The sequence below is a fragment of the Meleagris gallopavo genome, chromosome 3 (assembly GCF_905368555.1).
Source record: "Meleagris gallopavo chromosome 3, MGAL_WU_HG_1.1, whole genome shotgun sequence".
In the NCBI taxonomy this organism is placed as follows: Eukaryota; Metazoa; Chordata; class Aves; order Galliformes; family Phasianidae; genus Meleagris; species Meleagris gallopavo.
In genome coordinates this window covers 42,132,868-42,146,493 of record NC_139406.1, presented here as the reverse complement: position 1 = coordinate 42,146,493, position 13,626 = coordinate 42,132,868, and the positions used below count along the sequence as shown (strand labels likewise).

Here is a 13,626-nt window from a genome sequence, read left to right as displayed (position 1 = left end):
TAATTAAGTCTGAGCCATGAGAGGAGGAACAGATGGGTGTCATTACTGTCCTTCTGCTCAGGAAGGCCACTTCATCACATCCTTGTCAGCTGTGCTCTGCTTCCCTAAATGAATGCATCTGTATACCTGTGTTAGTAGCCACACACCAACAGGTGAGGTCAGTTGTATTTATTTTATTTAAGTGTAAAAATTGTGTTAGGTAGCAGTTTTGGTTTCTAAGGCTTTAGTTTGGCTTCAGTTTCCCTTAGCAGCTCTCCTGCCTGCCACAGTTTTGGTCTCAAATTAGCTATTTTCACCTTCTGATTGTATTACATAGGTCTTTATGTAGGTACACAGACCAGATCCCAAACATAGCAGGAAAGCAGCCATCCTTTTAAGAAATTACTTTTTTAAAACTCAAAACTGCTCTGCGATTCAGTTTGTCATATGGCTTCCAGGTGTTCCTGCTGGTATTGCTGGTGCAGAGAGGGCAGACTGAGAAGTGAGGGCTGCTGAAGGGACCTTGATGGAAGTAAATGGGATTCCAGTCATGGGATTCATGCCATACTGCATGCATACTTGTTTCATAATTATATTTTCCAGTGTTCAACTGCAAATGATGTTTTTCAGATAAATTCAGGTAACCAAGCCCCAAACCAATCAACAAAAAAATAACCTCCAGATCCCAACCCTCCAATGTGCTCATGACTTCAGGCTGGAAAACATGTAGAGCAGGTTTTCTAGAATGTGTGCTTGGAGTTAGCCTTTAAAATCGATATTTAATAGCCTCTCCAAATGTCCTGAATTTCAGAAGTAATGATCATTCTTCTGTTAATGAAAATCTTTTCTGGAATGCCTTTTGGCATTGAAAAAAAAAAAAAAGCAATTCAATGGTTGCTGAGGACAACCTCAATAAACAAAAGTAATAAGAACAAGAATAAAATAAAAAGAGGGCTGAAATGATAGGAAGAAAACTTTTTAGATAGGGCTAAAATACTAAGATCAATATATTTCTTTTGTATTGACTGTCTGTGTATCAGTCACATACATGGAAAAATGTCTTATTGCGACTACGAGTAACTGAGACATCAGCTTGCAATATTAAAACTGGCAAGGACCCCAGCTGTAACTTCCACTGAATTAGATGTCCTGAACTTCTTTTCACAGCACCCCTTAACTCACAGGAGCGGGTCTTCACAAGAAATTCCTATGGCCTTCCTGGTGTTCTCTGACACTTTTTGAGTTCACTAAGTTAACCTCAGAACAAGAAGACAAAAATGGCCATCTAGTTACTGTGAAATTCACTGTCTTTTAGGAAGACTCTAATGAAGATGGAGAAGTTTTTTTTTTTTTGTTAATTATCTCTCACATTAACAATTCTATAATAACATTAAACTTCAATTTGCCTCTGTATTTTAATCAATTGTATTATTTCTAATTTTATAACTGCAATTTTCTGCTAGTCTTGTTTAATCTGCTGAGAACTGAATTTTAGAAATCTGAAAATTATGGTTTTTATTTTCATTATCTCATTTTGTCACTACCTTGGTAGGAGTTCATCTATTAGCACTGGTAACAGTATTGTTTGCAAATCTCAAATTAACTGAACATACTGGATGAGGTAATCCAATTTCTCTAGTTTGCTTCTCACCATAAATGAAAGCAAAGCTCTAACTGTTCTACACCTAGGGCTCTTAAACACTTTGTGTTTCCTGTTCTTCAGAAGTGATGGTATCACTGAACTTGATAATGTCTGTACCACAGATAAATATTAATTCTGTTACTAAAATTAAGATAAGCATTAATCAAATATATTTATTTATCATTTGCCAGAAATAGGGCTTCTTTTTTTTTAAATCCTTTGTTTGAATAATGCCTGTGAACTTGCTCTGCCTGCAAATTTATTCTTTTGAAAAAAATAAGGAGACATGAGCTTGCTATATTTACATATATGTATATATATATATATATATATATATATATATATATATACACATATATTTGCTCACATGTATTAGTATAAATATAAGCGGACTACTGTGCTATTGCTTTCTCTGAAGCCAAAGTTAGTTCTTCTCCTTTGTTCGTATGCAATTAGGTGTTCAGACCCTAGGTGTTCCCCACTGGCTATCAGAGGACTTCTCATACGAACACATCATTGACTTTCTGGGATATACCAACAAAAAATTTACTTGTTTTGGTGAATCAGGGCCATATTCTGTGCCTCTATGACATTAATGATATTGGCAAAGTCATGGTAATTAACACAATCCTTGTTGTATAAACCTCTGGAGCATCATTGCTGGTGACATTGCATGTCTATGGGTGAATACAGTAAGCACAAGCACAGTAGCTAGCACTGGAGGACAGTGGTATTTTTATGAAATCAAACTGCTGCTCCAAATGTGTCTTACATGGAACACCAGCATTTGTCATGGTTTGTTCTGTTATAAGGTTGCACATCTGAATCTTCCCTCCTAGATCCCCTGTGGTTTCCTTGATGAACTCCAGAGCTTTCTGTCTGTCAGCCTTGGAAACTGACGGCTGGCAACTCAAAATGGATTCATGGAAAAAAATTGCTTTTATTAAAGCTTCATTTCTTAATATAAACTTTTGAGACAAGTCTTTCATCACCCAAATGAAAATATTTCACTCCCACCTTTCAGCTGGCTGTAGACTGTTTTCTTCTTTTATATATTTTGAGGTGCATTTGTTGCATTCAGCATTTTTCATCAGCACAAAGCTCACTTTTTTCGAAGATGCAGCCTTTCACCAGTCTGTAATCTTTAGCCTCCACACTGCATTAATAGAGGAGGTCAGCAAGACGGGATAAGAAAGATTGCAGCTGCCAAGAAATTTCTTCTTTTATTTATCAATAATTAGAGATTGCATGCAGAAATAGAATTCAATGGAGAAACTATGGCATAGTCCATCTTAGCTCTTCCAGAAATGGATTTTCCAAATGATCCACTAGCAACTGAATTCACAGAGACACAAATTTGCCATTCCTTCTGACTTGAACAATTAACCCATGCTGTGAGCTTCCTTGTTTTTTTTTTCATCGACACCAGAATTTGATCTAGAGTCTGCTTTCTCTTTGAAATCACACTGTTTGGTTTTCTGATTTTGTTTTCCAGATAATAGCGGCTTAGGCACTAAATATGGGTGAGCACATGGTACCTGCTGTTTGGTATTTTAAATGTCATGAATTTGGAGAGCTCATGAAAATCACTTGATATTTGTATGTTACAGTGATGGTTGACATTGGAGGCAATGCTTTGGTGTAAACTGGTTTAGTTTCTCACTGATACAACTGAATGCACTGGTTACTTCTGTATGAAGACAGTATTCTGTGTTCAAACAGTGTACTGACTTCTCTCCTTTCTCAAGACCTGTTTGTGGCTAATTTCATTTACTGTTTTTTTCTTTTGATATGTTTGGTCTCAACTGTAACAAATTCCCATATTTTTCGTTCTTTACAGGTGAAAGCTAGAAGATAAATAATTCCTACTCCCGAAATAATGTTGTTTTCTTTGTTTTTTTTTTTTTATTTCTTTCAGGATACAGTGGTTAAAAAATATCCTGACAGTAAAAAAATATATATTGCAAGGTTGGAAATTGTTGGAAAGCATAGAAAATGCAGTAGAACAAGGGCTTGACAGAAAATATTTTAGTTCTGAGCAAAATGATTATGATTTGATTCTCACAGTGTATTTATACACCTCATTTAATAGGAGGTAGCCTAATTTTTACAAGTCTGTGCAGAGTGAGGAAAGAACCTGTATTTCAGTACAAAGATACTGCTGTCATGGCATTCTTGAAAATTGCTTGGCCTGCATGTATATTCACATTTAGTCAGAAAGTGCACTGAATCCGAGAGATTGTCTTAGGAACTGAATGCATACATTGCTGCATTTACTCTGCATCCTCTTGAACTAGCTCTTTAGCCTCTTCATCTTTCAATACTCATGCTGGGCTAAATTATCAAAGCCTACAAGAATAGTTCAGAACTGAGAGACACTGGGCTCCCAGAGATCTCAACTCAAAATGAAGGATCCAGCCTAAGATGGGGAGAGCAGTGTTCCCAGGGTTGGGTATATGCTGTGTTCTTGTGCTCATCTGACTGCAAGGAAAAGGGAAGTGAACAAATGCTCCGTGTATCTATTTAAACCAGAAGTTCATAAATACATATAAATCAGATTTTTTTTTAGCTTTTTCTGAGGTATATGTGATTTTTTTCTACTCAGAAAGTATAAAAAATTCAGAAGACTCCCAGAGAAGTCTGAGTTCTGAATAAGATGGGATATTATTCATCAGGATTCATTGAATTGGCTGTGACCATTCAATAAAATATAATTGCCCAAACAACGAAGTCCCACTGAGGAGGTAAATTATGAAAAAAAAAATTAGCAGCATTTTATATGTTGTATGATTCTGATGTACAAGTATTTTAAGAAACACAAATAATATGCTCTTAAAATTTCCCTTTACCATACTCAAAGATAATATTGCAGAAATGACACCAAGGATATATCATAATATTTATTTATTTATTTATTTATTTATTTATTTTTGGTTACTAATACAAATGGATAAAGACACATCAAATTTCTTTGGTCTAGCAAGAAATAGGTATTCTAACATGCTATGTTTTTCTTTTTTTTTTCCTTTTTTTCCCCCTCAGTTTGTTCATTATTAAACTACCTTTCCTTTCTACCAGAAAGTTGCTACAGTCTGGCGCTGGTCATCTGTGCTTCTCTGAGTCTGGTGCTAGCACTCCTATATGATTCAGCAGGTCTGTACTGTTGACCTGTGCTCAAACAAAATGTTAAGGGATGATTCATTGCTGTAATTGGCTCCCATTAAAAGGAACATAAAAATGACGATTACCAAATCTCTTATTTCCTTTTTACAGTTCAGGGAGATAGTTACGACATCATCCAGTTAAGAGTACTAAGATACATCTTTCTAGAGTACCTTTTATACTGCATTGCACTTTTCACAGCTTTCTCCTCTAGCATGAGAAGCAGAACTGACAGGGACTGAGAGTGGACAAAGATGATCTGAAAGTAGGCTGGCGTACTCTGGTGAAAGGGGCGATGGTGAGAAGTACCAGTGCAGTCTAGGGAAGTGTGGGTAATCCTACTATCACCCACAACAGGATGTCTCTTTCAGTCTTTCTTTTCTGTGATTCTTCCTGCAAATACCATTTGAAAAGTAGGGTCATGATATACATTAAAAATGTGTGTAGTACTGCTTACTACAAAGCATTACTTTTAGGCTTTTAGTTGTCCTACATAGGGGATAGGACTAAACTACAAAGGGTCTATCACCACTTCATCCCTTGCTTTTTATTTCAAGGCAAGAAGGATTGATGCCTTTTATTTTCAGTCAGGATTAATTGCCTATCTTTATTAAATGCTATGGAGCTGCTCTGAAAATACTGAGGAGATAACAGAAGGGATCTTGATAGGGCTCAGGCAATGCTGCTCAGAGCAGAAGTCAAGAGAAACAATTGTTTCTGTCTAAGCAGCTAGAGAACATTTGTTGTGTTATAACATCTTCAAAGGCTGTGATCTTCACTTTTGCCTTGGATACATGGCTTATTTCTGCGAGCAGAGTGCAGTTTGAGAGGATACTCCGTGGCTCTGAAATTCTGTGCTGATAACAGTACAGGCAAAGAGCAGACAGAGGAGAGATTTTGTAAACGGTCCAAGAGCACCAATCCACAGCTGTGTTATGAAGGACAGATATATTTTCGTTGTACAGATGAAAAAAGCAACAGGAGGACACTGGAATTATATTATCAGTGTATTAGCACATACAAGTTGGGAAGGATTGTGTTGGTCTCATTGAAACTCTAGTCAGAACCCATTAGGATTAGCACAGATTAACAGCAGAATTCATCTAAGTGTGATAAGCTCTTCTTACAGAAAATTCTTTGGGGGCACATTGTACTGTTGGCCTCCTTTTTGCATTCATTGACAAAATCAGTACCTTGCTGTCATGAAGACGGTGTGCAATTTCACTCTTGCCCTCTGCAGAACACATTCGAGCAGCATGGAGGAAGGGTCAGCCCAAATACAAGGTCAAGTATGTGAATTTGGTGAGAAAACAAATGAGCGATACAGACAGGCGCCATGATTGCAGCTGTTTTAAAGAGAAGCTCTCCCAAGTGCTGTTCTCCCAAAGCCCATATCTGAAATAACTGGGCCAGGCTCACCAGCCAGGTTCACCTCTCATCCTACATGCTGGCCTGAGGGACCCTGCTTCAGTCTTTCCCAGCACTGCAGACCTGTGGGTCTCCGCCTCAGCGTGCTGCCACTCCTGCCTTTTTCCATCTGTGATAAGTAAATGCTGCTTTGAGGACAGGAGTCGGACTTCAGTGTTCCTTTGTGTGCTCATGGGATCAGGCCACGTGCTGAGTCAGTGCAGCCCAATAGCTACATACTCACCATCATGCATGAGGTACTGTTTGCCCCAGCTTGGCCACCCGGACATAGTCCTTTTGGCCTTGGAAAATGCTGAGTGCTGACCTGACTGCAAAGACAGAGAATTCAATAAGCAGAACAAGCAAGAGAGATGAATATTAAGCTCACAAGCACCTGCAAGAATAACTTGTCAGTCAGGAGCCCTCCAACTGGAAGGTTGGAAGCTTACAGCTCCTTCCTGAGAAAATCTATAGAGAACCTGAAGATCTGACCCTGTGCCCTGCATTTACAATCCTCAGAACTCATTTAATCACTGGCCACTGATGGGGTGCCCCTTCAGCTACTTGTTTATCCAGCTGCTATGTGCATAGCTGTTTTCTTGCAGAAATGTTACCATTAAACTCATTTTTTTTTTTCTTCCAAGCATTTCTTCATCTCATTTTCTAAAGTAAACAAACTATATCTATACCACTGTCCCAGTTTCCAGGCAGATCATTTTTTTTCCCTGTAAACTCTGTAAGTAAGAGAGTTTCTTAGTCAGCATTGCCACTTATACCAAGGGTCTGGCCTGCAGTGTCTGGGCTGTGGCAGAAGAGTACTAACGCTGCTTCATAATTTGTATCTGAGAGACCTGACATTGCACTAAGGAATAGCAACCAGCCCATCTCCTCTGCTGTGTGACTTCTTTCTGGCAATCAGGTGGTCTGCTCAGAGTGCTGTAAGGTACACACAGAACTAAGCTAAGATGATCTGTAAGAATTTTGTTATACTGAATGACTGAACATACAGAAGGATTTGTAAATGGGGAGGTGAACCAAATTTGAGGGGAGAGAGTATAATAAACAAAATATTAAGGTACTAGAGGGGAAATTAGTAAAAGTGGAAAAAGCACATCTGCACAGACATTGGTAGATATAAGAAGTGTGAAAGAAGAAAAACATTATGTGTAGGTATATGATATCCAGGGTCTGCTATGGGAAAACAATATTGCAAACAACAGTACAAACAAAAATGCAAACAATAACTAATGATAACTACGATAGCTAAGGATAACGTAGAAGAACCAAAACATCCTTTACACTGCAGAACAGCAGGAGAACTGGAGATGGGCATCCTATATTCTTTTGAGCACAGCAAGGAGCTCTGAGCTCAGATTCTATTTACTTGCTGGCACTATTTGCTCAGATCTAGCAGCTGCACTTGAGCATAGTTTTCTGCCTCTATTTTGTGGTAATCTAAATTCTCTCTTTCCTTTAGCAGGGAGAAGGGGTATGCAAAGTTCACCTCCAGACTGTAACTGCGTAGTCTTAAAGAAGCCTTTTTACACATGAATCAGAACATTTTTCACTATCTCCTCTGGTGCAGGGACTATTCATACATAAAACCCTTTCATACAATGGCTCAGGTCTTTGAGGGTTACTGAAGTGAAGCTTGCAGTAACAACAAAGGAAGCTTCTGTGGAGTATAACAATCAGAAACACAGATTTAACTGCATTCTATCAATAAAATCTATCTAAGTAGACAGTGAAAACAGCACATTGTACAGCCCTATCATTTGTTCTTTCTGGTGGTGATTCTTTAAGAAAAAAAAATGCTGTAGGTTAAAAGTAAGCTTTTGGAGTTATTGTATACCACAGAAGAAATCCAATCTTCTGATTTGTGGAAAGGTGGCAATATGGAGAAAGAGAGAATTTCATCTCTGGCTCCCAGCACGGTGTTCTGTATGCTCCTCCATATATGCATGGAAATCTCTGCTCCAGACAAGGGAGCCAGGATGCAATCATTTATTTCTTTTATATTGTTTTTCACAGAAATGGCTTTGCTTATCTCTTCTATTAGTAGTGTGATAGGCTTGATAGCACGTTCTTTTATGAGTTTTGTGATGGTGTGCTTCCTATTCTCACAAAACTATAACTGTGGATGAAAGACAAATGTTTTTAAGAACGATAAAATAAGCCTCCCACTTTAACAATGATTTTCTGCTCTTATCTCTTCTGGAACGTGAAGTTATTGATAGCGAGTATTTGCAAAAGCAGAGAAAACAGAAAAAACAATCCATATGAGACGTGCTTAGCAAGGAGTATGCCTAGTGCATTTTTTCCTTTAATGTAGTTTTCCCCAAAGGTATAGCAAAAGCAGGAATTTTAAAAGCTCACGAGTTTTAGATCTGAATCACTGTCCTGATAAAAAGAAAGACAGTCAAAGACCACTAGATGGTGGTAAAGACCAGAGCCTTTGCTAACAGGATCAGTGAAAAGCGAAGTTCAGAGGGGCAAATGGGAGGAGGAGCCACAGTTTGAGTACTGAAGTCATTATTGTTCGGAGACTATAAAAGGGCAGTTGCACAGTGAGTAATTTATGCGTGCTCAGCCTTGACTCTATGGATTTACTCATTCATTTTCCTCTATAATGTCATCTGTCCCCACCAAGGAGTCCCCAGCCCCAGATGTCGGGTGAGGAGGGGCTGAAACTTCTGCTCTCTGGAGGAAAGGCTGCAGGAGATGAAGAGCAACTGAAGGAGCAGCTCTGGTAAATAGGTACAGTTAATTCTTGATTGAAAATGAAAGGTTATGTTTAAAAACTGAAAATGGCTTTGCCTGAGGAGCTTTGAATTTTACTTGCAACAAGTAATTGACAATCAGCTGTAAGAGTTCCCCATGTTAAGAATATGATAGCTTATAGCTTGCACTGAATATTCTCATTACTGAAAGAAAAAAAAAAAAGTACTCATTATCTGGAATAGAAAACTTATTGCTGGGCCAGAATTCCCTCCTACTGATTCTGTAATCTCATGGAATCCTAAAATGTAAGCATTTGCCTTGGTTTGTGGTTTAATTCTATCCTCTTAAAATGAACTTGTTAGCATTGCACAGACAGACTGTTTATAACACAGATTGTGCAAATTTAAGAAGTTCAAAGTTCAGGAAGCATGTAAATCTTTTACTGAAAACGTTCAGTTCTTATTTGTGGCAGTACTTCTATATATTGCATTCCAGTGATGAGGTTCTGCACAATGTAGTACTTTTCTCCTGCATTTCTGGGCTCTGAGAACTGAAATTCTGCTAATTGTCTATTTGTGTTTGGCAGAATTTCCAGGACAGTGTGATTGCTTCTGGGAGACTGAATAGGATAAAGTACAAAAGAAGAATGTATGAATCTCTTCGTTAGTCTGCTGTTTTAATTTCCCAGTATGGATGGGCAGAAAAACTCTGAGCCCAGTGGAAGTTAATTTAGAATCAGTAGAGGAATACTGTGTAGAAGAGGTAGGATGTGTACAAGCCAAATTAAATAGAAATGTTTGATATTTGTCTTGTCAACTTCTGCCTGTTTTTGTCATGCTGTATTTTTTTTGGCAGGGTCTTTTGCCTTTTGGAAAATGCATTTACCACACTCCTTGGCAAATCCCTCAGAGAGAACAGAAAGTGTTTGCTTCCAGACATGAACACATCCTCGCAACTGTATGTTTCTGAACTAAACCTGAGTGCCTTTGGCAGCAACTTTACTGTGCCTACTGTAAAGAGCAAGTCGTCACCATGTGAGCAAGTGGTCATTGCAGCTGAGGTGTTCCTAACCCTGGGCATTGTAAGCCTCCTTGAAAATATCTTAGTGATATGTGCAATTGTTAAGAACAAGAACTTGCATTCACCCATGTATTTTTTTGTTTGCAGTTTAGCAGTGGCTGACATGCTGGTTAGTGTGTCTAATGCTTGGGAGACTATAACAATATACTTAATAAACAATAGGCACATAATTATGGAAGACGCCTTCGTCCGTCATATAGACAATGTCTTTGATTCACTGATCTGCATATCTGTGGTGGCTTCCATGTGCAGTTTGCTGGCGATAGCAATAGACAGATATATCACTATCTTCTATGCCCTGCGTTACCACAACATCATGACAGTGAAAAGATCGGGGCTTATCATTGCATGCATTTGGACCTTTTGCACAGGCTGTGGCATTATCTTTATTCTTTATTATGAATCAACTTATGTTATAATTTGTCTCATCACTATGTTTTTTACCATGCTGTTCCTCATGGTTTCACTCTACATCCATATGTTCCTCCTGGCTCGTACTCATGTGAAGAAAATAGCTGCTTTGCCTGGGTACAACTCTGTCCATCAAAGAACCAGCATGAAGGGAGCCATCACTCTGACTATGCTTCTTGGCATCTTCATTGTTTGCTGGGCTCCATTCTTCCTCCATCTCATCCTGATGATCTCCTGCCCTCAAAACCTCTACTGCGTTTGCTTCATGTCTCACTTCAACATGTACCTCATTCTCATTATGTGCAACTCAGTGATTGATCCCTTGATCTATGCCTTTCGTAGCCAGGAAATGAGGAAGACTTTCAAGGAGATAATTTGTTGCTATAGTGTGAGAACGGTCTGTGGGCTATCAAACAAATATTAGGAAAACAAAACCAGAGAAGAGAACTGAAATGCAGCATCCTGCATCACATTGTTATTCTGCTGAGAGGCCTGTGGATCATCTTTCTCTAGTCAGCTGTCAAGATTTTTGTGGCAATCAGAAACTGTTTTCTTCTTTCCCTCCATGCACCGCCCTCACACTGATGGTAGGAACTACTCTGTGCATCTACACTGAGGGGAGAAAGAATATTTTGCATCTCACTTACCCTACTGAAGAGTCTGGATCTTACAAGAGGACTGCACAGGGAAAGCCTTATTTCCCTTTCTACCAAATGTGACAAGTGTAACTGGCTGTGTAAATAAACCCATCAGCATCCCAAAACGTATTTCCCTTGATATTGTCTCTCTAGATACAGCATGGCTCATTTTGATGCCTAGAATTATTATTTTTTTTCTGCTTTCTTACAAAGGGATAAAGTCAGAAAAGTAGCTCCAATTATGAGGGTTCGCATACCTTGCTCAACAAAGTTATGATCAATATACACACATCAGTGTCTTGTATTCTGGTTGTAACTGTTACTGTCATAAAACGTCTGGTATTTAAGAAGAAAGCATTGCAACAAATCTCCTAGGTTGGACACAGTAGGTTGTCATCTCTGACTGTATGTGTTCTTATAACAGTGTATGCGGGGAGATTTTTAAGCCTGAATACAAAGACTGAGCTAATTTTAGTTTGTTTTCGTCATTCCTAAGGCTAGGGAAGTAAAGGACATGTGGCCTCTAGCTCATGCTGTAATGTTTTTTTGGGAAAGAATGATCGGGTGAGTGACTGCCTTTATATAGGAGCTAGAAAAGCATTTTGGCTAGGAGCAGCATTTATTGGAGGAAGGCATGCCGTAGATTGCATTTTTCAAGCTGTGAGAGACAAAACAGGTTTGACAATCAGGAGGGACAGCAGGCAGACAGCAAAACAGGGGTCTCAAACTCAGGCAAATGCAGCTATAATATGGAATACTAGCTTTTGCTCCCCAAACAAACTGTTTTTATCTTTGCTGAGAGGGTTCTGAGGTGAAACCCTCATGCATTTTATGTGAGCAATTTGCACCTACTCATGATCTCATAAGCATGCTGTTCTGTAACAGCTGTATAATGTGCAAAATATTGAATTTGTCACAGATAAAGGAAATGCAACTGTGGTATTGATTTCCTGATGCCAGTGGATACATACAAGCTAGGTAAATATTTCAAGCAGTGGTACCCTACTGACTAGCTGTCAGAATATAATTTAGAAAAATGAATCCTTCCTTCCAAAAAGCTTAAAGAATAATGCTGTTATATTTGGTCTAGAGATGCTCTGATGATGTTGTCGTCAATAAAAAGATTATAATTGGCTTAATGAACCTTAGATTGTCCTTCTAAGATGGAAAATTCTCATTGGATGTTGTGAGCATTTTTTTTTTAAACATAAAAGTGGTCAAAAATGACAGTAGGTGCCCAGCATTTTCATACTGTCCATCCTTGGAGATATTCAGAACTTAATCGGACACAGCTCTGAGCAACCTGTTCTACAGTTAAAGCTGATTCTAACCTTGAAGCTGACCATGCTTTGAATGATTTGGAATAGAAGACCTCTGCAGGTCCATTCCAATCTGAGCTATTTTGTGATTCTCTGTAACAGCTTGTGTGTGATGATGAAATGTTCATTTTTTTACACCTCTTAGCTTAACCTCTGTTAAGAAATGTAAAATATTCTCCATACGCATTTAAAAGGATAACATACTTTGTATCTTCATTTGCTTTGGAGATCTCTGGCAAGATATCTACTTCAAGATAAGTATTACTAGAGTTGTATATTCCATCTATCTGCTGCAGCTTGAAATATATACTGCCTCCAGCTTGCAAGTACTTCCCCCAGGCATGACTGGGAATGCTATTCTCAGTGGAGACACTTTATAATATTGACTGTCAATATAAAGGCTACAGCAATGCATTTGGTGCTGGACTCTTCCTTCATTTTTATATAAAAATAGGATTTCAGAGGTACATTTGTGATTGGTAGTGAGAGTCTTGCCTTGTTTCAGTCCACCTCTTAGCCGCATCCATAAATAAGTTTTGGGAATGGGCTTCTGCTACTATGAATGTAAATACAAAAAATGAAACAGCTCAATTGCATAGCAAAAAGCACCAGCTGACAGTGTAAATAAATCACTAAATCTTCACTGGTTACTGCAAATAAAACATCTTTGTACATAACTATATATCATTGAATAGGAAGCCAAAATTGTAATGGCTTTGGGTATTTTCTTGAACTGTACATTACTGGTTTTTTTTTTTTTTTTTTTTTTTTGTGTTGCCATTTTATTTGATGTAAAAACACAAACACATGAAGAAACTATTAAACTGGATTGTTGGAAAACCTACTATTTTTGGTTATTTGTTTTAATGTGTGCTACACATCACTAATCTACACCTTATAGATTATTCACAGAAGGAATATTATATTCTAGGCTTTCAATTCTCAATATAAACAGATGCCTTGCTAGAAACATTCTGACTGAGTTGCAGGTTCACACATGTGGTTATACTTGAAGCTGTACTCCTGTTGGTGTGAAAATCACATCCCCATCATACGCTTTACAGGTGAGAACTAAGTCATCTTAAGGGTGAAATGAAAGCATTTTCAAGAACAGACTAGACCAGTCCTTGAAAAAAAACAGTTTATGTTTACACTTTTGGATTGCATATCAAACACATGTAAGCTCATAACATATTTTACTCTGTTTCTTTCTCCTGCTTCACTAGAGAAATGAAAGGAACATTTAGCATGCTTTCCCTTCTTGGAA

The 13,626-nt window shown here is 38.2% G+C and overlaps 1 protein-coding gene across 2 annotated transcripts; it reads left to right on the top strand.

Annotated features, from left to right (window-relative positions):
- Positions 1–5,494: 5,494 nt before the first annotated feature.
- On the top strand, positions 5,495–13,216 carry MC5R (melanocortin 5 receptor). Of its 2 annotated transcripts, none has more exons than XM_010708777.4 (2): positions 5,495–8,939; positions 9,767–13,216. In XM_010708777.4, the coding sequence occupies exons 1-2, from the start codon at positions 8,857–8,859 to the stop codon at positions 10,824–10,826; spliced, it is 1,143 nt and encodes a 380-aa protein (XP_010707079.2). In that variant the 5' UTR covers positions 5,495–8,856; the 3' UTR covers positions 10,827–13,216. The 2 variants fall into 2 exon arrangements, with proteins under 2 accessions (XP_010707079.2, XP_085076846.1); XM_085220720.1 differs by having other exon boundaries at positions 7,586–8,947.
- The last annotated feature ends 410 nt before the right edge of the window (positions 13,217–13,626 follow it).

Coding starts and splice junctions, on each gene's coding strand:
- MC5R (XM_010708777.4), top strand. CDS start 8,857: ATGTCGGGTGAGGAGGGGCTGAAACTTCTGCTCTCTGGAGGAAAGGCT. Junction 8,940..9,766: donor CAACTGAAGGAGCAGCTCTG/GTAAATAGGTAC, acceptor TTTTTTTGGCAG/GGTCTTTTGCCTTTTGGAAA.